Source organism: Microtus oregoni, unplaced genomic scaffold (genome assembly GCF_018167655.1).
Source record: "Microtus oregoni isolate MIOR12 unplaced genomic scaffold, Mior012 000019F_ref0000042, whole genome shotgun sequence".
NCBI classification, from domain to species: domain Eukaryota; kingdom Metazoa; phylum Chordata; class Mammalia; order Rodentia; family Cricetidae; genus Microtus; species Microtus oregoni.
Genome location: NW_024543078.1, coordinates 34,686,914 through 34,710,888, shown reverse-complemented (window position 1 = coordinate 34,710,888; position 23,975 = coordinate 34,686,914). Strand labels below are relative to the sequence as shown.

Sequence of the window (23,975 nt, the reverse complement as noted above, 5' to 3'; positions counted from 1 at the left end):
GACCAAGCAGTGACCGAAAGCTAGAAATAAAAATACAGTGCTATTATCTAATCTATAGACCTTGCTCAGACCTTAGACTGCCTTTAAATCTCTGCTTCCAACAGCCGGTAGGGCACCTTCAGCCTGTCCTGAGCTCGTTTTCTTTCTTCCTTTCTTTCTTTCTTATTGAACATAGATAACGATGCAAATCATCATCATCGTTGTTAAACATCCGCAATGAGTAGGGCTTGGAATCTTATACTTTATCGTTTTTAGCAACATGTCTACAAAAAGGATATTTTCCAAGCTAACAGGGTGAGGGGAGAATCCTCACTTTTGTGGTGTGGAAGTCCTGGGGCTGAATTCAAGTTGGGTAACATCTGGGGAAACGGAGTGGAAGACAAATATCCTTTGCAATAGATTAACAAGCTTGGCTTGGGAGATTTGCATATGATCAGATGAGCCTTCCTGGGACCAAGGGAGGCTGAATACCAAGAGGAGCGTGAACAGGTGCCAAGAATGGAGGTGGGCTGTAAGGGAGTTTGTTGAGCGTTCTAGGGTTCACGGTTGAACCCCAGCTCTGCCTCTTACTATTTTCCTAAATCTCTTTCTGCAAGGTAGTTTGTGCCCACTCACTGTCCTTCTGGTCATTTTGTTTAATTTTAGGTGAAGCGATTTTCTACAGAAATGGTTCTCACCTGCCGCCTGTAGAGTCACTGTATCAGTGCAGGCGAATGGGACCGGATGACAGCATCTGGCCGCTGGGCTTGTCGAACAAGCGTGCCCATATCAGGGGTTACTGGGCCTGGCCACAGCCAGTGACGTTTCTGATGTTTATTACTGCGATGGAAGGGATTGAGGACATTTCTTTTAGTCCTCTGTTTTGGGGATACGCCTGGTGCCTGCTACATGGAAAGCGTACCGAGAAGTCGATCGTGGGGACAGGTATGGGTTGCACGGCACAGCACTGTCTAGGACCGCCAGCCGGGGTCCACGCGACAGCCCGGAAGAGAACACACACCAAAGCACTGCCACGCAGGCAGAGCCCGCCGCTCCTGGCACCGACCTCGGCAGACGAGACGCGTCCCGCCTCTTAGATGTGCGCACGCGTGTACTCTAACTTCCGTCCTCCGTTGAGCATTAAGTGCAACCCTCGACCGGAACCGGAAGTGGACCCCCAAGTCAGGAGGAAGAAGCCGGCGCGGCCCCGTCAGCAGCCGGCCGCGGCTGTTCTGAAGGACGGTGGCCGCGCTCCTGTAAGCGGGTCTGGGGTCCAGCCGGCGGCCGAAGGCGCGGCGCCATGAAGCTGTACAGCCTCAGCGTCCTTTACAAAGGCGACCCCAAAGCGGTGCTGCTCAAAGCCGCATACGACGTGTCTTCCTTCAGTTTCTTCCAGAGGTCCAGGTGAGTGGGCCGGGCCCTGGGGGCTGGGCCGGGAGGGCGGGGAGTCGGGTCTCTCTCAGGGGAGCCCCGCCACGGCCTCGGGCAGCGCGCTGTGCCAGAGGAGCCGTCCCCAGCGTCCCTGCCATCCCACAGTACCGCCCTGTGGTAGAAAGATTGGGAGAATACTCGAAAATCGTGAGGATTACCAGGTTCGCCACCGAATGTCGTGAAGTAGGGTATAGAGACCCAGAAATAAGCATTTTGACTCCCACCTTGCACCCAGTGATTTAATCAGTTTTTGGTATCTTCACAACCTCCTTGGTATTTTGTCAAAGCCAGTGGTTCTTAACCTTCCTAACGCTGTGATCCCTTAATACTGTTCCTCACGTTGTGATGACCCCCCAAACCATAAATTTTTTTCCTTGCTACTTTATATCTGTAATTTTCCTACTGTTGTGAATAGTAATGCAAATATTTTTGGAAATAGAAGGTTGCCACAGGGGTTGTGACCCACATGTTGATAACCGCTGCCCAAAGCCCTTTCCTGCAATCCGTATGAGCTGTATGGAGATATTCTTTTTATGACTGAAGTCACCAGTTCCTCAAGGATTGGGAGTAGGGTGCAGCCATAAGTCAAACTCATATTCTCTTTCTTAGTATTTAGGCCCTGGCCATCAAAAAGGGTCCACAATTTTGATTTGGAAGGAAGCATTGAATTTGTAGGACTTAATGGCTTTTAAAAGGTTCTGGGGTGCTTTAATTGGAAGTGCCACAGACGCCCAGTCCCTTTGTGGGGGCGGGCGTAGTGACTCAGACATAAAAGGAGAAGGCCCCAACAGGATAGGACCTGTGGTCATTTTATGTCAGAGTCTGGGGGAATCTGCCCTTTTGGGCTCTGTCTCTGATCTTGACTCCATATACGTGGAGTCGTGGGTATAGTGGTTGTCTTTTTGTATCCCACTGATTTTACTTACTATGTTGCTGAAGATACCAAAATTTTCTTCCTTTTGAAGTCTATACACTATTGAGTTTTATGTGAATAAAGTTAGCAAGGGGTTGGGAATTATAGCCCATTCAGGACAGTGCTTGCTACATGAGGGCCTGAGTCTGGTCCCAAATAGTCAGGTTAAAAAAATAGCTGGGTGTTGTGGCACACACTTGTGCTTCCAAAGCTGTGGAGGTAGAGACCAGATGATGGGGGTCAGGGCATAGTGACTGGCCCTCTGGCCCAGCCTACTCTGTGAGCGCCAAGCCAGCCTCATCTAAGGTGGATAGCTCCCGAGGATGGTGCCAGTGTGCACACGCGCCTGCCCGTAGGTGTGCACCCATGTGAACACACAGAGACCCAGCTCACAGTCTTCTGGGGTGTCTATTCCCAGGCATGGAATCGTTGTGTCAGCTCTTGGCTCCTTCTAGCTCCTTCCTGCTTCTCTACTTTATGTTCCCTGGCCTCTGTTCTGTGCTTGACGTTGTTTTTCTCTGAGGGAACCTTTTGGTGCCGACTTGGCTCTAGATCTTTCAGCTTTTCCCTATTTATATGCAAGATTCCCGGAGCTTTCAGTGTACCACTGCTGTCTTCCTTGGCATCCTTACGTTAGCTATCTCAGATGACCGGCAGTGACACGGAGAGATACGTGTTCCCATTCATCTTTCATGTTAGCATGGATAGTCTCACAGTTAATGCGCTTCTTCCTAATTACATGACTATACTCCTGCTCTAGATATTGTCTTTTTAGTTTTATTGCAAAGGCTTTCTTGGGAATTTAAGAAAAAAATTAAAGAATTTTTTTTTTGTGATTATTCTGACCATGCCATTCCCTCAGGATAATAATAGTATACTGTGTGCCAGGTAAGGTACCTGGGCTTTTTCTATATGAACTCATTTTAACTATCACCCCGGACTTTCACTACCTAGTCAGCACAGTGACTTTCATGACACGTAGACTTGAAAGCTCAGAGTTAGATCTTCAGATATTGCAGTTTAGAATCCTTACTGCAAGGTATGATGGTGCACACCTTTAATCCCAGCACTCAAGAGGCAGAGGCAGGTGGGTCTCTCAGCTTGGTCTGGGTAAGAGTTCCAGGACAGCCAGGGCTACAAAGACCCTGTCTCAAAAAAAGCCAACAAACAGCCCTGTTCTGACTGCCCTTTATCATGCATCTCCAGTTGAAGGCTTTCGTCTGTTCTGGCTGGACCATCTGCTGAAGCTCTTCCGTTCTGACCAGGTCTACACCTCTGCTTTGGGCCCATGACAAACCTCTGCTGCAGCTTTAGGAGCCACTTTTTACCCTAAGCTGTTCCTTTCCATTCCTCTCACAGTGCTCAGGACATAGAGACCTGACCAGGTGCTCTCTCTCAGGGTGTAGGTCTGTGACATTCCCAGCCAGGGTCTACTCTGTGGCCACAGCCCTTACTGTGCGCTTCTTCTGCCTGACAGATTTTGCCACTTGTGTTTTTCTAGAGCAGTGTGTATTTATGCTGCTTCTTGGGAACCAGTACAAACGCTGCTTTCTGTTTTGCCACTAGATCCCAAGCATGTTGGTTTTCTAAAAATCTCAGTCACATTTTTATTTCCTGTGTGTGTATGTGTGTGGGTGTGGACTTGTGGGAGTCATTTCTCTCCTTTCACCATGTGAGTCCCAGGGATCAAACTCAGGTTGGCAGGCTTGACAGTAGGTGCTTATATCCAAAGAGCCAAATCACTGGACCCCAAATCATGTCTCAATTGCAATGTTAAATTGACTGAAGTCTAAAGAAAATGTCTCAGCTATCTGGAAGCGGTAGGTACACAGATATGACTTGAATAATGGTATATGCATTTGTGTTCATTTATAATGTGCTTATTATTGTTTCTAAGGTTAAGAGGGAATGAAATAAGAGGCAATGAATGTCTCCTTAACTTAGAACCTCAGAGGTCTTGTTCCACTGTGACTTGGAAGAAGGTTATAAATATGTGTTGTATTTCCTAGTGTTCAGGAATTCATGACCTTTACCAGTCAGCTGATTGTGGAACGCTCAACAAAAGGCAGCAGAGCCTCTGTCAAGGAACAAGGTAAGAGGACTCAACCACCTTCTGAGTGCTGGCCTGGCTGTCACACTGTAGACAGCGCACGGTGCTTCCTGTACCATATCATTGCTCCCACGACCAAATCTTTTGCTATCCCTTCTCTTGTTGCTTCTCCTGTTTATACAGAATTCTGAACCCAATGCTCACTATATGAAACTTGCTGTGAGCTGTACTTGCACAGCTTGCCTTCAGTAAAGATTAGACTCTCCCCCACCTGAGCTTGATGGGCTGAGCAGTGACAGGGAGATTCTCTTAGGCCATCAGCAGCCTTCCTATTCTACTTTTGGTTTTTATTTTTTGTTTGTTTGTTTGTTTTGGGGGGGTTTTGAGACATTGTTTCTCTGTGAAACAGTCTTGGTTGTCCTGGAACTCATTCTGTAAGTGAGGCTGGCCTTGAACTCAGAGATCTACCTGCCTCTGCCTCCGCCACCCGAGTGCTGGGATTTTAAAGGCATGCACCACCACCGCCTGGGTTTTTTTTTTTTTTTTTTTTTTTTGCCATTCTACTTTTCCTCCCAGAGTTGCAGGTGCTTCAAAAGAGGATTTCTAGCTGGCACTTGTGAGGTAATACTGTGTTCTGTGCTCCTTAAGTTGGTTTTATTTTGTTTGAGCAGAATCTTTCCTTTTTTTCATAACTCAGGTTTTGGATATCAGTTTGGGGCATTTATTTAGACTCACACACGTCACAAACAAATTGGAAGTTACATGAATTTCATCAGGTATAAACAAAGACGACTGTACTGGCTGGTTTTTTGTGTCAATTTGACACAAGTTATAGAGTCATCAGAGGAAGGAGCCTCAGCTGAGGAAATGCCTCCTTGCGATCCAGCTGTAAGGCATTTTCTCAGTTAGTGATCAGCGGAGGAGGGCCCAGCCCTGAACTGGTGGTCCTAGGTTCTGTAAGAAAGTGTGCTGAGCAAACCAAGGGAAGCAAGCTGGTGAGCATCTCCTCTATGACCTCTGCATCAACTCCTGCCTCCAGGTTCTTGCCCTGCTTGATTTTCTTCCTGTCCTAACTTCCTCCAGTGATGGACTATGATCTAGAAGTATAAGTCAAATAAACCCTTTCCTCCCCACTTGCTTTGGTCATGGTGTTCATTGCAGCAGTAGGAACCCTAACTAAGACAATAGCCTCACATAGACGGTAGCCTGAGGATCGAGTTCCTTAATTGATGACAGAGTCACAGACGTAGGTGCTGTCAGCAATACTGACCATGTATTCTCCATGAAGAATATCTGTGCTGTGTTGATTACAGAAGTGAGAAGGACTTGTGATTGTATCTCTGTGCTCTCTCCTTCATGCTGTCTGCCCTTCCTGGTTTGATCACTTAAGGACTGTTTCTCACACTGACAAGCTTCTCAGTTTCTATGGAAACTGACTCCATGTTTGGTTCATTCTTATTTGGGAGTGTATACAAAATAAGATGATAATTCTCCATCTCACCTCCTCTCTGTTCTTGTTGATCTCTGCCCCACTCTGATTCTTGAGACTTGAAATCCTTTCCTCATTTGTTTTTCCTCTCTGTTTAATATGGGAATCTTCTGCATCAGATCCTTAGGACAAGAGTGTTGTTATTTGTACACTCCTGTCCTTGGTCCTCTTACTCTGGGGATGTGGGTAGCCATTTCATCTCTGAAACAGTCCTGTGGATTATGATTATTTTGCAGAGGCTTTCTGTAAACAGCTTTAGTGTAATATCACTAGAGACCTCAGCCAGGAGTGGCTCATTTTTTTCTGACAGTTCCTCTTGGCCACCCATCACCGGCTGGAGTAGATCAAGCCATGTTGTATTACAGGAGGTTGAAGCCCTAGGAGGCAATTCTCTGCTTCTCGGCCACTCTGAAGAAATTATTTTAAGAAAATAGAATCAGGCCGGGTGGTGGTGGTGCACGCCTTTAATCCCAGCACTCGGGAGGCAGAGGCAGGCGGATCTCTGGGAGTTCGAGACCAGCCTGGTCTACAAGAGCTAGTGCCAGGACAGGCTCCAAAGCTACAGAGAAACCCTGTCTCGAAAAACTAAAAAAAAAAAAAAAAAAAAAAAAAAAAAGAAAGAAAATAGAATCAGCTTGTCTTGCCTGGTATACCCTCAACTTAGGAACAGCATAGAGCCTCAGAAAGCCATAAGTTGCCAAGATTTAGCCAGGCCTGGCCTGAGCTAAAGGCAGTGATCTGGAATTTCTCTGAGGGATATTGCCTCTGGTGTGTTTTCCATCCCTGGCAGCTCATTTCGATCTCATTACACACATAGTCCTTGGGAACTAAGGTATCAGTCAGTGCCTGGGTACGGCCCACAGAACTGTGGTACAGAGCTTTCATTGGTCTCACTCAGAGCAGGTGAGTTCTAGAGGAGTGTCAGAGTGGCTGTGTTTGACCTAGAAAGCAGGAGCCAGCATTATGACGCATTGGCAGATTCAGAGTGTCTGAAGCCCTCATGTCAGCAGCCACAGGTGAGATCTCTTGTCTCCTCAGAGTATCTTTGCCATGTCTACGTCCGGAGTGACAGTCTTGCAGGTGTGGTCATTGCTGACAGTGAATACCCTTCGAGAGTGGCCTTTACCTTGCTGGAGAAGGTGAGTGTGTTGTGGACTGAGCTAGGATGGCAAGTATGAAACATGGTAGACCCAGTACCTGAAGCACAAGGGGTGATTTGTCCAGAGGCCACATTTTCAGCCATCATTTTCCCCAAACCAGGAGACATTTGAAATCCTTGCCTATATATATTTCCTCTTTGGTGCTAACTCTGCCCTCGTGCCACTGGTTTGCTTTACCCCTCCTCCAAATAGGGCACAACTGTCGCCCTGTCCCCTTTGCTCTTGCTGAAGGCTCCTGTAGTCACTGTAGCTCTCTCCCCTGGTGTACATCAGTGACTTCATGGAGTTTATTGTTTCTTTTTTTTTTTTTTTGAGACAGGTCTTACATGTAGTCCTGTTGGCCTGGAACTCATAATGTAGCTCAGGTTGGCCTCAAACTCAGAGTTGTGCCTGTCTCTGTCTCCTGAGTACTGAGGTTAAAGGCATGCCAGCACCACACCCATTCCCACCCACTCTATTTAGTTTTGTACCTAAGAACTTGTAATTATAAACTCTGAGGCAGAAGCTGCCTTGTCCTAGTCCTCTGTTGCATTAAAACACTTATAGGCACGTGGAATCTGGTGGTTGCTTCCATCCAAAGAACCTAGACCACCTTCTGGAAGAACTACTTGGAAAACTAGAGGGCCAGTTTAAAACTAGTGTAAAATGAGAATTCTTTTATCATTCTCCAGGTGCAGTTCAGGCTGGACACTTTACTCTGTTTCTAGACTGCTTAAAATGTGTTTCAGTCATAAACATTGGAGAAGAGGGACTTGAACCTAGACTGCTCTCTTGCCATTAGATGTCCTGGTACCCCGGGGAGCCTAGGAGCCTCATTTGGGATGAGTGTTCTTGGTGAAGCTGTGTCACCGAGGGTGCTGGTGAGCGTGGGTGGGAAATATATTGAGTTTCCTTTGTTTTGCAGGTACTAGATGAATTCTCCAAGCAGGTCGATAGGATAGACTGGCCAGTAGGGTCACCTGATACAATCCAGTACACAGCCCTGGATGGTCACCTTAGCAGATACCAGGTGAGTTTAGAGAAATGTCCTCTAGAGACAGCCTCGACATGCTGTGGCCTGGGCAAGCTCAGTAACCAGGTAGTTCAAGGCTGGTGCACGGTGAACCATCTGTCTGGACAACATGGACTTAGAGTTAGCTCTAGACAGGCTTTTGAGTTCTCTGTTCTGTGCCTTTTTATTGTGACAGTTGGCTCAGCTTCCTTAGTTCAGGTTTGTTTACAGGTAAGGACTCCATTTTTAGTCTTGCTTTTGTTTTGGTTCCTAGAACCCCCGAGAAGCTGATCCCATGAGTAAAGTACAAGCTGAACTGGACGAAACCAAAATCATTCTGGTAAGCAGGGAGGCGGAGAGCACATGTGGGAACCAAAGGATAGAAGGCAGTGCCACAAACAGAGTCCTTCTTAATTCAGCGATAGTCAGCATGCTTCAGGAAATGGTGACTGCCACTCCACCAGCTTCATCAGACTCTCGTGTGCCCCATCTTAGTTCACAGCACCCTCTACTTGGAGGGGACCAGGCTGGGAATCAATGTGATCCTAGTATATACTGCTGGGTGAGCATTCTGCCAGTGAGCTACATTCCCAGCCTTCAGCGAATGCTTCATGCTACATGATTTGCTTAGCTGTGTACAGGAATAAAGGACACTTTGCCTAAGTCCTCAACTGATCCCATTTCACACAAGGGTACAGCTGCCTGGCAGTAGCTGTCTTGGGGAAGGAAATGAGCTACTCTTCGTTATGAGTCAGGTAACAGAAGCACTGCTTTTGTGAGGGCCTCCATCTCTGTCCTCCTATTTCCCCAAGGCGGAGATTGTGGTGCTGACAGAGAAAAGCCTATCTCAGGGTCCAGAGTTGCCTGTCGTGGTGCTACCAGCAGGCATGTAACCTATTGAGTATATGATTTGTATGTGTAATTTTGAATTTTGAAGGAGCCATATTTTTAAATGACAAAATGAAAGTAGTTGAAATTTAATGTTATTTAACCCAGATATCCAAAATCTTTCCTCCATATCTGTAGAATAAAACGCTCACTTTTTATAACTTTTTTATTTTATATGTAAGGGTGTTTTACCTTACATATGCCTGCATGTTACGCCTGGGCACTATATTTGTACAGTGCTCTCGGATGCCAGAAGAAGGCTTAGGATCTCCTGAAACTGGAGTTAGGGGTGGTGGTGAGCTGCCATGTGGGTGCTGGGAATTGAACCCAGGTCCTTGGAAGAGCAGCCATTGCTCTTAGACAGTGAGCCGTCTCGCCAATCCTACTAATGAATGTTTTGCATACTTAGCCTTAGTCTCTGAAATGTGTTATGTTTTTACTTGAAGCACATGCTAGGACTTGTCTCATCTCAAGCTCTCTGGCTCCTGAGTCAGATAGCACAGCTTTTCCACCATATAAGTTTCCATGGCTGCTCAGAAGTAGCCGTAAACTGTATGACTCTGAACCACTCAAGTACTCTCTCCCAGGAGACTGGAAGTTTGAGTCAGGCTGGTGCCTTCTTGGGGCCATGTGAATAATGTCTGCTCTAGGCCTTTCTCTGGCTTCTGATAGCTGCTGGCAGTGCTTGCTGTCCTTAGTTTCTCCTGTGTCATCACACAGTCTTCTGTCTGCGTTTCTGTTTTTATGAAGATGCTAGTTATGGAATTCGGGCCACCCTAATCCAGCATCACCACATCTTAAACTGACAACACTCGCCAAGACCTTATTTCCAAATGAGGTCACATTCAGAGGTTCTGGGTGGATGTGAATTTTGGGTAGCCACTACCCATCCTAGTAGAGTCATGTAGTGCTCATGTATGTCTTCCTCTGCACATGCATGCTTACAGCCCCCAAGTACAAATACAAGCTTTCCTAGGGCAGTTCTTAACTGAATCTGTGCTGGGGAGAATTATGGGAAGGCCCGAGGCCCTGTCCTATCGGCTTGACTGTGTCCAAGTGCTTGTTGGTGTCTGTTGGGGCCCAGCGGAGGTAGTTCTAGCCATTCAGCCTTCGTCAGGGCCTGTCGTCAGCAGCCAGTTAACTTCTCTCTTTTGTCTAGCATAACACCATGGAGTCTTTGTTAGAGCGAGGCGAGAAGCTTGATGACCTGGTATCCAAATCAGAAGTACTGGGAACACAGTCGAAAGCCTTCTATAAAACTGTGAGTAGCGCTGCCTGGCCCCCCAGGGTATCCCCTCCCATAGAGCCATTGCAGCTTGTTCTCTGGCACTCTTTATTTAACCAAGGTTGGATTGGGGTACCAGTCGTTGGCGTTGGAGTGTGGGAGTCTAAAGTACTTAAGCCTCAGTGATTGGCAGCTTACACTCAGGCATTCTGCTTGACTGAGGTTATACCTGGCTGGGTTCAGAGCCAGCACCCATTTCCCATTCTGATTCCTCTGTTGGCAGAGCAGTTAGGCGTTAGTCCTTAAGATGCCAGCGCTCACCTTTCTACATCTGTTAGTTCTCTACCACACTTCCCTCCTAGTGGCAGGGCTCTTCTGTTGACTGAGTTTCTCTCCAGGCATTACTTAAATTCCTAACTGTGAACATCGTGTTTTGTTTAATGCGTATGGATGTTTTGCCTACATGTATGTATGTATACCACATAAATGCCTGGTGCCCTTAGAGACCAGAAGAGGACATAGAATTCCTTGAACCTGATGGTAGAGGTGGTTGTGAGCTGCCATGTGGGTGATGGGAATTGAATCCTGACCCTCTGGAGAGCAGCCAGTGCTCTTAACTGCTGAGCTCTCTCCTCAGCCCAACATTGTACTCTTGGCCCATTGTGGTGTTTACGCTGAGTTGCATATTGGAGGAAGATGACCAGTGAGGTTAGGAGGTGGCCTTTGATGAGTGGGTGAGAACAGGTACAATAGCACCGAGATGCTCAGCCAGTCCAATTTCTATTACTGCCTCTTTTGCTTATACATGGTGTGACATCAGGAACTTTATGAATTTATTGAGAGCGTTAGTGGGGTGTGAAATAAATGTAAGGAGCCCAGACTAGCAATGGAAGCAGTGTCACTGTGGGCAGCTTCTTTCGAAGCCCTGAGGGCCATCCTTGTAGTTGGTTTTGCTTTCTCTTGTCTGCTCACTTCAGTGGAGTTCTGTCCACTGAAGGCCTTCACTCTCCAGCCCTTCTCAGCACCCTGGAGACCTCCGGCCCTCCTTGGCACCCTTCATCCTATTTTTTTTTCTTTTTCTTTCAAGGCCCGGAAACAAAACTCATGCTGTGCAATCATGTGATGTGGCCCACAGAGGCAGGCGCTGGATCGTCGTGTCACATCAGGACTGCAACTCCTGCAGATGAAGCGATACCCTGAAGATCTGGAGCCAGGCAGACTGGCTGTTTTTATTTTGATGTTCTCAAGAGGAATGGAGGGATGACTTAAGGGTGGGAACATTGACGTTCACATGTGTGGCTATGACTTCGGGAAAGAATTTGAGGTCCTCAAAGATGTAATGTTGGGAAAATGAAACCATAAACTCTAAGTGGCTCTTATAGGTGCTGAAGGGCTTATTCTCAGCTAACCCTGAAAGGCTCTGTGGGAGGGAATCTTTTTCCTGATCCTTGATGCGACTTAGGATTTAATTTGTGCATTAACGATATTAACTCTCCAGTGAATGGGGTGGGGGGAGGGGGTCTCGGGTGATAGGGCTGGGTGGGCAGAGTTTGAACACTCCGGAATTCTAGTCTCTTGCACTGTGGGGGCTGGGAGAAGCTCACCATGAGTGAGGACTGTCAAAGTGGTCACTGGATCCCCTCTGTTTGACTTAACTGTCTGCTAGAATTGGCATCTGCCAGGAACAGGGCCCATCCTAAGTACCTTCGTCCAGTGCCACAAACTTGTGGGAGGTACTTAGAATGGGCTAGAAGGGCAAGATGTGTGAGTTGTGGTTTTATCAGCCAGCAGACTGTTCAGACTGGGGATGCTCTGGTGTCAGGAGGGTCAGCTGGGAGTGTCCATCTTCAAGGGAAGACGCAGACACAGGTGCCCTCAGCTGTCCAGTGTGGAGGCACACGCGCCGTGACTTGCGGTTGGACTTTGACATTAAGATTGAAGTAGTGGGTGCTGTCATCTCTCAAAGCTGGTTTTGTTTGTCTCTGTCTACAAGACTGTTTTGGCAACTGCTTGGGGCCTACATGTTTGAGCAAGTCATTTCTGTGGGTACCAGGGACAGGTGCCAGCAGCCCGAAGGGTCCCAGCACCCAACTGTGTTCTGTCCAGCTCTGGCTTACAGCCCCTTCCCAATCAGAGACAGCCGCAGGGTAGAAGATGTTGACAGATTGGTGTGAGCTAGCACCCACTGCCAGCACAGTCTGTGTGGTGAGCCCAGGATGTGCTGGGTCCCACATGGCCTCTTCCTGTTCTGCTGTGCACAGAGTATGTCGTGAGAGCCTGTCTCCCCAGAAGCAACTGCTGGGATGCTAGCCTCCATGAGTTCTGAGCCAGAGTTGTCTTACTCTGATGATCCCTGCCCTGAGCCTGTTGAGCTACCCTCAAGAGTGTCCATATGGGGAGGGGGTGTCTACTATGGCTTTCAAAATCCTTACTTATAGTATATCTGCCTATTGCTCTGGGTACTGCTAGCCAAAGGGCTCAGGCTCCCCCCTGGAGTGGCCTGCCTGTGTCATTTTCCTGCTGTCACAGACCTCCCGTCCCAGGGCCCTGGACAGCACAGGTGGAGTAAATGGCCTGGGTGCGCCTGTTTTCTTGCTCTGGAGGGTGCTGGGGAAGGGTGGTGGAGGCAGACGTTTATTGGAAAGAGGCAACTTTCACCCTTATGGCTGTCCTACCGGGTATCACTCGCCCTTCAATGGAGAATTGCCATGTGTTTCCTGTCCCTCCCCCCATTATATTCTAATGTTAAATCACTTGGCAAAAGTGTATTTTAATAATGCCTAATTTCTCTGTTCTGTTTGAAGGTTTCTGTCTAGATAAAATTGTCTTTTGAAATTCCAGTATTGTCCTGTGTTTACTTTTAGCTTCAGGGAAATCTGTCTCCAACCCAGCCACTGAAGGGTAGGGAGATACCGGGTACTTTGTTCCCGCAGGTACTAGAATCCTGTCCCAGATAAATTTCCAGGCTTTCCTGGTAGGAATCCTATTTCCTTGTTTACTGTAACCAGGTGAGGGAGCTCTGGAGTAGCCTTGCCATCTCAGAACCCAGTTCTCTGCACACTGAAGAATTCGCCTGGGAGAGCTGCCTCTTAGCAATAGAGCTCTAGGAAGGTGGCTTTCCTTTGCCTGAGTTTCTGAGTTGTTAGCTGCCTCTATACCACCTAGCTTTCCAGGGTTTGTGGGGACTCCTGAGCCGAGGGACACAACTAACTTGTGAGGGTCAGGATGGGAATATTCAAATCTGGAGTGTGGTTTTGAGTTTTGGAATGGCCCCAGTGGCTAGCAGTTTGTGGCCTGAGGCATCTGCAGCCTCAGCAAGTCAGCTAGGCCTTGCTTTTAGCCTGTATCTGGTGTCCTGGTTGTCAGAGACTCCTGCCTGACTTGGGCAAGCAGCCCTGGATCCATTGTGCTACCTCTTCCCGATCTGTGGACCCAGTGGAGTTCAGAGTGCCCTGACCCTTCTTGGGTGACAGATGCCTAAGGAGCTCTGCTCAAAGTAAAAACAATGAATGAAACGTACTTCAAGGGAATCCCTTGGCCTGTAGTACTCGGTCCCATATGGGACGGTTAACCCTGGATACTGTACTGCCCTGCTGTCCAACATCCACAGAAAGGCTTCAGGAATAATGCATGGGGGAGGCTCACGCTCTGCAGCTTGTTGCCTTCCTGAGGGAGGCTGGCCTGGAAACGCTCCTCCGATTACAGCTGATAGGTTGTCTGGAACCCTAGATAGAGGGCCCATTGCTGCTGCACCTGTGGACACTGGCCTAGATTCTTTGTATTCGTTCCTGAGACCCACTGCCTGCCTGCCCGTATACCTGAAAGCCCCTCCTAGGTATAGCCCACAGAGAACAGTAGACATCAGTAGCCTCCTTTACAGAGTGGAGTGTTTAGAAACAGATGCTTAAGAGAGAAGAGGCAGGCAGTTGGGAGTGGTGGCCAGTTCTGAACCCCCTGGGCCTCCCTACTCCTAGTGGACCGGGGGTATAGGGGCTCATCTTGGCAGACTTCTGAGCAAAGCTAGAAGACAGGACAGGACCAGCACAGATTACAGAGAAAGATTTGCCCTATGCTCAGGGTGGAGGTGCAGGGGAGAGCCTGGGGAGGGAGTTTGTCTGCTTTGTAGCCATAAAAAGTTGGCCTACAGACCCCACCACCCGGCCATGGTCTTGATTGGCTTTTTTTCTGACTCCTGGATGCCTCTGCTCATGGTTAAGATCTCTGACTTGGACTCCAGGTTAAGCCTCTGCAAAGCCTCAATAACCACCCATGATGGCTACCATGTTACTACACTGCTGTATGCATAGCACATGGGGGCAGAGTTGGGGGGTACTTAACACATGACTTCATGTCTAGAACAGTCAGCATGTCAAACTGGAAGATCATGAGAGGAGCAAGGACACTTGGATCTTGGACCTGGGGTGCTTCCCTTTCTGCAGGCCACCCTTCTGGTGACTGGGATGAGAGGCAAGAACAAGGCTTTGGACCCCATGTCCTTCCACTCTGACCACATCTAGCCTAGGGAGGCAGGGTCTGTACCAAGCAGGGAATTGGCTGGGTCCCAGCATAAACCACTCAGCTGTACTAGAAGCAAGTTGTCCTTTTTTTTTTTATTTGCAGTTTCCCGAGACAGAACAAAATAATAAGTTTTGTACACCTACAAGGCTCAGAAAGAAATGACAATGGAACTCAGCAAAAAGAGAAGAGGGAGGGGCTGCCAGTACTGCAGGCAGCGACACGCTGCAGCACTGGCCAGCGGCCGACGCCACCACCCGCGAACACCTAGCCAGCGGAGCAGGAGTGACCTGCTCTTTAAAGGGTCATGCAAAAGAATTGTCCCCCAGAAAAAAAAATCCCCAAATTATCCCAGACAGGCAGCTTTGTGGAGATAACAAGGAGGGTGGGGAGAGGGAAGGAGACCCCAGGATGCCAGGGTGGCTGGTCACAGGGCCTCACACTGTTCGTGGCAAGCCCTGCCACTCCATGGCCTTGGGCCACTCAAGTGGAGCCTGGCAGATGTTTACCCTGTGTCCATGGGTAGGAGACAGCTGTCCTGGGCACAGTGTGGATGAAAGGTGGTATCCACTGAGTGTCTGTAGGTGGACAGTCCCCTTGGAGTTTAGGATCCTGTGTCCCGTTCCCACTTCATGCCCCTCCCCTGGCTTGATTTGTAGAAGATAAAGAAAATCCTGGTTGAAAATGATGTGAATTTAAAGTGGGCAGCACTGGGTGGAGGCCCTTGGACTTCTGCAATCAAAGCTCCCGACCACCCCCACCCAAACCTGCTTCACACCGCTCTCCCTAGCCTGACTTTGCAATGTTGCCAGCCTCTTCGTGACTCCCTCTCTCACCAAGGGCCAGGGTCACCCACAATAAGCAGTCGGTACCTAGGAGCACCACCAGGCCCAGAAGGTGGCACACCGTCCTAATGGACCCTCCCTCCACCCACTGCTGTCCAGGCCCTACCTCCAGCCTGCCTTCTCTCTGGGCTGCTTCTGGCCCACCGGGAAGGCCTCGCACGACAGTCCTAACCAGTTTTGTCCTTCCATGTGCCCCTGGCTGGCTCATGTTCTGACTTCCGCTCCAGGCCCAGGTTAGGAGGGCATTCCTACTTCACCAAACACCTGTGTGGCCCTGCATTGCCCGGAGCCTAAAACCCATCATCTGGCCCTTCTTTACCACACTCTGCATCATTCGACCAAGACTCGAGCACCCAGACCCCAAGCTCAGTGAGCAAAACATCCCAGATACAGTAAGGCCTACTCCCAGCATTCGTCCAGTATTTCAGGTTCTCAGTCCTTGGAGGGTCTGTCCAGGCCAGGGGTGGGTCACTGTTGCTCTGCTGCTGGTGGCAGGGAAGGGACAAGTGCCCCAAACAGGAAGGAGGCCATCCTCTGGCCAGTCCTCTCTTCAGAGCTAGGTGCCTTCTCAACCAACCCTTGCCAGGCACTCCATGGGGCAAACTCCTTGGCTTAGAAGAGCACCCACCCAGCCCTGCACAGGATGAGGGACGGTAGGGAAAGCAGGGACAGCAGCGACTCTCAGGCACAACTAGCAGGAAAGGAGGCAGCCCCCAGCCCTTCCCAAGACACCTGACACCAGGACAGCCAGGTTAGCATGTGGGGCCCATGCATGGGAGGAAGGATGCAGACGCCCAAGGTGGGGTGAGTGCGGTACCTACAGACTAACACGGTCAGCACGGGCACATTCACGCCCTGAGGGTCCCCAAAGCCAGGAGCGCAACAGACACATGTGGAGCTTGGGTGGGGGTGGCCCCACAAATGCCAGATTTTTACAGCTTTTTCCTTTCTTTCGTTTTTTTTTTTCCATTTCATCCGATGCCAATTTTTTTTCTTTTTTTCTTTTTTTTTCTTTTTTTTTTTTCCTTTTTTTTGCGTGTGGTTGTCGTTGTCATCATCTTATTTTTAAAAACAAATCACATCTGGTCTTGTTTTTCTGCAGACACAGGCACCAGGGGAGGGGACGAGGCAGACACAAACATGCGACAGGCAGGCCGTGCGCCCGAGGGCGACTGGGCTCCAAACACCAACTCTGTCCGGTGAAACCAGGCGCAGCTCTGAAACGGGGGGGCGGGGTGGGGGCGGTGGGTCACCTTCCTCAGGACATCACCCACACCCTGAGGACCCAAGCCTTTGCTATTTGGAAAAGGTCCTGGCAAGAACCATCATGTCTTTTCAGGACGGGGCCTGCCAGGAGAAGCAGTTGCTACTCCACCCTTTAGAGGCAGCCCCTGCCATGGGCGCTAATAGTTCTGACTATCCCTGGCTCCATCTCTGGTTTGACCAGCTCACCTGCCAAGGTCCCCCACACACTATCTGTCCACACCCCGGGCACTCACCTCACTGCAGTGGGGCCACTGGAGCGCCCGAGCAGTGGAAATGTACGTTCTGCCACTTGCCATCACGGCGGTGCCACACACGGGTCTCCTCAGACTGGCTGGTACGGGGCCGGCCCTGGCCATCGATGTACTGTGTGAGGCGGATGTAGGCGATGCAGGCTGCATCCTCACCAATGACGTGCACATGCGGGTTCAAGATGGTGGTGTGGATCGGCTTGCTGTTCTTGGCCAGCACTGCGGACAAGTGGGTGTTCTGCACTGACGGCACCAGACACAAACACCTCCCACCCCTCCACCTTGAATCCCCTTCATGGGGGCTGCCACAGCCCTCTCCTTTGACTGAGGGTGTCTCCCCATCATGCCCACCCTGACTTCCTCACTCACGGTTCTCAAAGTAGAATCTGTGGAAATCCATCCCTTCGACTAGGTTGCCCAGAGCTTCAGGCTCAAATGAGGTCAGGCCTGGGTCACAGATTTTCCTGGGGGGCAAACCCAAGTGAGGAGGGGCCCCATCCTCCATCCTCACCCTCCACAACCCCCCACCCCAACCCCCCCGGAGACTCACGCATAGGCCTCAAAGTCGCCATTGTTGACCGCCTCAATGAGCTGTTCTGTGGTCTTGATGATTTCCTGCTTCCGGGCTGCAGGGAGAGAACAGGGATGACCCCCAGCTCTAGCAGAGCCCAGGTAAACGGCCTTGGGGAATCGAGAGCTGCAAGCAGCATCCACATAGCTGCCCCCACCCTGGCTCAGGTCTGTCCTCTTCAGAAAGGACTTTCAGTCTCTGGCACCTGTACCCAGTGTCTCTATTACCCTGCGCCCTGTGCCGCCAGCACTTTCCTCATTTCCACATGCAATGGTTTCTTATCAAATACAGTGTTTTTTGAGAGGCAAATACTCTATCCAGATTAGAAAATGTCTTCAAAAATGCAGAAAGGAGGAAAAAGCCTGCCCACAATCCACGCCATTGTCACCTCCCAGTATCTGCTAGCCATAACGCCGGACTCCCATTCTGTCTCTCCCCCGGCTTGTTCTGCCTCATCTTCTAACAGTGCCGTGCCCACTTAATAACTCCTTCCCCCAGTAGTTCTTGGGTGGAGAAGAGCCACCATCAGGAGGCATGGTCACAGGCTTCAGGGTTCCTTGGATATGATTAGGGGTGGGAGTGGGAGTGGCTTCTGGGCAAAGGCTGAAGGACAGGATGGCTGGGTACTCTTCAGAACCCTCTCTCACCGCTCTCTTCAGTTTCCCAGCCTCTCATCTGCTTGTAGCCCTGGGCCTTGTGCTGTGCTAGCAAAACCCACCCTTCGTGTCTGCAGCCCTCAGCCCCGTTGCTTCTCCTGAGCACTAGCTCTTGGCTTTGAGGTGATGAACCTTTTATTTTAACCAAGAAGAAAGTAAGACATGAAAGCATCGAGAATAATCCTGCAGCAGGCCTTTCAGTACCAGTGGGTGTCTGGGTGCCCACCCCATCAGGTGTCCTGAAGGAGGACTGAATCCACAACAAAGAGGTGGCCTGCTTCATGGGAATGCCATCCATGTATGTGCCAGCAGAGGACACTAGCCTCTCCTTGTGAACATTGGGATTACTCCGATGTCCTAGACGTTGGCAGCAGAGGTTGTATTGCATGCATACACATTTGTTCAAGAGATGCATGCTAAGTGTCCTTGTGTTGTGTCTATGCATGCTGTGTGAGCGTGTGTGGGTGTATGCTTTGCACCCATGGGATTACCCCAATTTGGAAAAACATCCTGTCCTAACCCAGCTCCCCTTCTGCTATCTTCAGTTTCTGCCCTGTTCTTGAGTCTAAATCATATGGCCATCTGAACTCAGGGTAAGATCATCACCGTCACCCAGCACCTCAAACAGGGATCCTAGAATGCTGAGTCTAGGCGGTGGACTGTGACTTCCAGAGCCCCGTTTCTTCCTGTTCCCATTTCTAACCACACGCCTATGAACCCCACTCTAGGAGAGAACCAAGGCTTCATCCTGAGCATGGAACAGCCCTTCTTGTTCTTACCTTTTGGATCCCAGGGCAGCACCTGATACTCCAGTCCCCAGAGCAGTACCTGCTCTTCCCTGGGCTCATCACTCTGGCACCCACCCCCTCCCATTTGCTCCTTCTGGAGATGTCTCAGGCTTGTGGCCAGCTGTTTCCCCAAACCAGGCTTCCACTCTGCACTTCACATGTCCCAAGTATCCCCTGAGGCTCATTAATCCCTTTCTAATAGGCTCAACTGGCCCATTCCTCTAGAGGAGTCCCTCAGCACACGGCAGAAGTGGCTAGAACTAAATGCCGTTACTGCTTGGTTTCCAGCATTCAAGATTCTGCCTTCCACTGAGGTACGTGGACTAATTTTCCACTTAATAATGAATTAGGGTGTGGGCGCCAATGTTAAATCAACTAATAGGAGATCCATGACACAGCACCAGTCAGAATTCTTGTGAGAGCCACTGGGCCCATCTGACCCTCAGGGAAGCGGAGGCTGCCTATGAACAAGACCTGGACACCTCCTGACCTGCAGAATAACTGCTGCCCAGACACCAGTGGAAATCAGACGTGAGGGAGGGGCCAAGAAGCTCTCAGACGGGGATAACCCAGGTGAAGAAGTCTAGGGAAGAAGCCAAAGAGGCGGGCAGGGTTTGACAGGGGCCCAGAGCGGGAGACTCACTCTGTCCACAGCACTCCTATGCGAAGTCAAGCAGCCCTTAGGCTGAGAGCATCCAGGTGGGACCAGTGAAAGTTTGTGTCCCTCCCCTGGCCCCAAACCCTGCACAGCTGGCAGGCAGAGCAGCTGACTAGGGATCAGCCAGGATCAGCCTGAATCCTGTGTAATCCCTGATTAGGAAGTGAGGCCTGGGGTACGGAGAGCATGGGGTGGGGAGGGGCTTGAGCCTGAAGAGGGTTGATGGGAACCTGTAACCTAGTTGGTGGGTTGTAACCCTCCCAGGAGAGAGGGGGCCCAGTACCATCTGACGTCACCCACGTGTCCCTGTATTTTATTAAATGTCTTTTCCTTCTGCCCAGCCCCTTGCAGAATGACCAGATGCCACCATCCAGTCATTCTCACAGCCCCCTCCTGAAGGACCCCTTTCCCTAGCCAAGCTCAGCATAGACCTTACAAGGGCAGATCAGTGTCTTAGCCTCTAAAGTGACGAGGTCACTTGGTGCTCCCCACAGACCTGGCCTTAGAGTGACCACCTGGCCATTGCAGAGACCCCCAATGCAGATCATGTTTCAGGCTGACCCCCAACAAAAACAGTGTGGCCCTGGAGATCAGACGAGAGAGAGCACCCAAGTGTTGGCCAGAAGCTGTCTTGCACCCACCAGTGGAGAGCATCCCCTCCATGCTTTGTGAGTACTGACTGTTATCCACCCCTGGCCCCGCCCCTCAACCCACCCCCAGAAATAACTAGGCTGAGCACCTCACAACTCACCTCTGATCCCCTCAGCTGACCATGGAGCGCCCTGGGGGTTCACACCCTCCAGAGGCTGCCCCCTTACCCCGCTAAACCTGCAAACTGTGGATGCCCACCCTTGCGGGCCGCTGTGACCGCCTCTCTGCTCTGGCAACCTGCAACATCCCCCAACTCCGGCCTAACAGGTAGAGGTGATGGGGTAGGATACCCCAAGCCCACCGCTCATAGCTACTCACCAAGCCACTGCCCTGCCATGCCGAGGCCCTGGCCCAGCAGCTTGTTCTCTGAGAACATCTCAGCACCACCCCCAGCCCCGTGTCTCCCTGGAGGCGGGGGCAGCGGTGGCTGCAGCCTTGGATGTTATCCATCCCTGAAAGTGATACTGGCGGGCAGTCGACAGACAAGCAGAAAGAGCCACCTGCCTGTGCTTCTCTCCCTAACTCATCCTTAGCCCTGGCTGCACCCCCAACCTCCCTGCCCAACGTCCAGCCTGGCATGTGCCAGAATCCCCAGGAGTTTCTTTCCCTGCCATCTTGTCCGGGAAGGTCTACTCTCACCCGGGCAGCCCTTTCTCAAGGGTTCCTCATGCACTGGTGGAAACCTGCTCACCACCGGCTCCTATCCAAATGCAGTGGCTGCATGGTAGCAACGAGTCCAGGTCAGTAAAGCATGTGGGAAGCCTTCCCACATGCAAGAGCTCACACATAAACGCACACACTTTATGTCCGCTATCTGCATGAACTGAAACCCACCGCTTTCGTCACATACTTTGACATGAATCTTGTGACCTGACAGATGCTGTACCCGCCCTTATATCCACAAGTTGGGTTATTCCCAGAGTCAGGCTAGTCGGCCATGCACCATAATGGGGGCTTGCTCCTCCATGGAGCTGCCAGGGCCACTTGAAGTGCTACTTACATGGGGTGGGCAAGGGGCCAGGGAGAGTCGGAGATGGGCAGGGTGGGGGGCCCACTGGTGGGAGGCCCTCAGCTTCTGGGGTCCCTGAGCCCCGCCTCACTGAGTTCAGGATGTCAGAGATCCTGGGGGCTGGGGCAGAACAGACACATGTGAATACAGGTGGGGGGATCATGCAGGAAGGAGACAAAGAGCGAAGCCAGGTAGTAAGGGAGGCCGGAGGGAGCCGCGAGGGCACCAGGAGTCACAGGGACACAGGGGATGGGAGACATAAACATTTTGGAAGGGGACATCGGGAATGCAGATGCTTTTGTCCATTTTAGTGTGCTAAGCCAGAAGCTGCCATGGGCAGAGGATACCCTCCAAGGAGAGGCAACCTGGCCCCCAAGAAGCCAGAGGCTGTGGCTGCAAGTGACGGACCTTGGAGAAGTCTTGGCAGGTGGGTAGAGGAGTGGGTGGAGGGGAGGAGGGGTGTTCAGAAGAAGGACCTGTTTTGGCCCATGTGGGCAGCCTAGGCCAGTGGAAAGCCAGGCTTCTATTCTGAATGTCTCCTTACCTACAAGCCCCTGGTTAAGGTTCCCATTCTGACACCTTCCTTGACCTCCCCTGCCTCGGTTAGTGAATGATGTTCAGGGACAGGGCACATCAGGAATCAGGGGCTGCTCTGGAGACAGGCTCCGGGGCACTGTGACCAGGGCAGGGTAGGGCGTGAGTGGCTAGAAAACTCTTGGCAGAGATGATCTGGGGACATGCCCCCCCAGGCTAATAGTTACGCAGGGGTGGGTCTGAGATGAAGTGAGGTGAGCAGCGAGCAGGGAGTAGAGGAAGGAGATGAGCCAGAGGTGGGCCCAGGGGAAGCCAGGTAGCTGCCCAGCTGTGTTAATGCGTGTGCCTTGGATAAGGCCAGCCAGACTGGACACCCATCGGGCATCCTGGTCTGGGGGAGCTTGGCCGTGCATGGCAGGTGCAGGAAGCTGAGCACTGGCCATTCTCAGCGAGCCCTTGGTAGCAGAGGCAGCAAGCCCGGGGCTACTACTTACACGGGGTGGGCAGGGGGCCTAGGAGACCCGGAGACAAGCAGGGTGGGGGCCCCACTGATAGGGGTCCCTCGGCTTCTGGGGTTCCACAGCCCCTTCTCACCGAGTTCAGGATGTCAGAGATCCTGGGGGCTGGGGTGGAACAGACACACGTGAACAGAAGGCAGACAGACATATGAGGAGACCCGGGGAGACGACAGAATTGGCAGGACGCAGGCAAGAAGGGGTCCTGTTCTTGCCACAGGGGGATTTGGGACCTGGCTTCCTGTTTGATGCCAGTCTCAGAAGCAAGAAGCCTCCAGAGGTGGTGTAGAGGGAGGTTTGGGTGGGCTCTGGAGGCCTAGAAGTCAAGGCCAAACCCTTCAGGGACCACCTAGTGGCCGTGAGTAGGAAAGGAGGCAATGACAGCACCCCCAGAGACCAATAAAGGCCTTTGGCTGAACAGAGGCAACCATGGAGAGCCCCAGTCTGAGGGCTGTGTGAGGGTACAGTTAGAGCCAGGAATCTAGGCCTGTCCAGTCCTTGGCTCTTAAATGTCCCTTCAGAGAGTTGCCAGGCCCTTCCAAGTCATCCCCACAGCAGCGGGGCCCAGGCTACTTACACGGGGCTGGAAGGGGGCTAATGGGAACTGGAGATGGGCAGGACAGGGGGCCCTCGGCTTCTGGGGCTCCTGAGCCCCTCCTCACCAAGCTCAGGACATCAGGGACCCTGGGGGCTGAGGCAGAACAGAAGCAAGCAGTGGATGGTAGACACTCAAGACAGAAGGTGGCAGAAAGAGCCAAGAGGCACAGGACAGCTGAAAAGGTTACAGTGTAGAACCCCAGGCCACTGCCGGGGACCTAGAGGACAGAGGTGAGGAGGTCACTCTTGGGGGCACCCATAGGTGTTAGAAGGGCTCATTTTGTGGGGCCGTGCAGGCCCTGTAAAGATTAGGCTAGGGTTTTAGAGTGGTCCTCACTGAGCATGGTGACCTTGGGAACCATCCTGGCTCTGTCTCAGCTCTTGTACATGACTGAGGAAGGAGTGTGGAGGACACTCAGGGACAGCATCCTAGCTGGGGAGGAGCAAAGGGGTCAATTCTATCTGGCCATTCTAAGGGCAGGTTAGGGCTCCATGGACAGCCTGAAGTTGTCAGACCTCGTTCTTGGGGAGTGGGGGACAAAGAAAGTGGGAGAGGCTAGGAGGACACTCACTGATAGCAGGCGACCTAGGGACATCATCACTGGCAGGGCTCAGGGTGTGGTACAAAAGCCCACCTCAAGAGGGAGCTCCTGAGTCATCAAAGGAACCAACACTTCTGCTACCTGGCCACTCACTAGCCAGATGGACAGAAGCTTAGGAAATTTAAGTTGTATCTTGATCAAATATCACACACATACTTCATACCCAGTGAGAAGCGAGTTCCTGGCTCCCAGGACGGAGAACTGTGACTTCCTCACGTGTGCACTATGCCTGAGATACCCCCACCACGATGTCCCAAACATGCTTTGACTCACACCAGGCAGACCCTGACAGCAGGGCCCTGAACCTCTGTACCATGGCCTGCGCAGCAGGACCAGAGATGCTGCAAGACCCACCCACCGCCAACACCACGGCCCAGATGACCAGGCGAGGTCT

General features: G+C 51.1%; 2 protein-coding genes and 1 long non-coding RNA gene across 6 annotated transcripts in view; 1 reads left to right on the top strand and 2 right to left on the bottom strand.

The window, feature by feature from the left end:
- The first annotated feature begins 1,142 nt into the window (after positions 1–1,142).
- Ykt6 (YKT6 v-SNARE homolog) lies at positions 1,143–12,966 on the top strand. The gene is made up of 7 exons (XM_041669754.1): positions 1,143–1,383; positions 4,333–4,415; positions 6,901–7,001; positions 7,927–8,031; positions 8,288–8,353; positions 10,061–10,162; positions 11,214–12,966. The coding sequence occupies exons 1-7, from the start codon at positions 1,280–1,282 to the stop codon at positions 11,247–11,249; spliced, it is 597 nt and encodes a 198-aa protein (XP_041525688.1). The 5' UTR covers positions 1,143–1,279; the 3' UTR covers positions 11,250–12,966.
- Positions 12,967–14,717: 1,751 nt separating this feature from the next.
- The window catches only part of Camk2b (calcium/calmodulin dependent protein kinase II beta), an 89,844-nt gene continuing 80,586 nt past the window's right edge, over positions 14,718–23,975 (bottom strand). For all 4 annotated transcript variants that reach the window (XM_041669455.1, XM_041669456.1, XM_041669453.1 and 1 more), the window contains 4 exons: positions 17,551–17,626; positions 17,370–17,464; positions 16,986–17,219; positions 14,718–16,703 (listed from right to left, as the gene is read on the bottom strand). In XM_041669455.1, the coding sequence (XP_041525389.1) occupies positions 16,987–17,219; positions 17,370–17,464; positions 17,551–17,626 (404 nt within the window). In that variant the 3' untranslated portion in view covers positions 14,718–16,703; position 16,986. The remainder of the gene's footprint in view (positions 16,704–16,985; positions 17,220–17,369; positions 17,465–17,550; positions 17,627–23,975) is intronic.
- Positions 21,331–23,975, bottom strand: LOC121459566. Its single transcript, XR_005975967.1, has 3 exons — positions 22,960–23,975; positions 22,362–22,490; positions 21,331–21,453 (listed from the first exon to the last, which is right to left on the bottom strand). It is a non-coding gene; the product is annotated as an uncharacterized LOC121459566 (long non-coding RNA).

Coding starts and splice junctions, on each gene's coding strand:
- Ykt6 (XM_041669754.1), top strand. CDS start 1,280: ATGAAGCTGTACAGCCTCAGCGTCCTTTACAAAGGCGACCCCAAAGCG. Junction 4,416..6,900: donor AGCCTCTGTCAAGGAACAAG/GTAAGAGGACTC, acceptor TTGTCTCCTCAG/AGTATCTTTGCCATGTCTAC. Junction 7,002..7,926: donor CCTTTACCTTGCTGGAGAAG/GTGAGTGTGTTG, acceptor TTTGTTTTGCAG/GTACTAGATGAATTCTCCAA.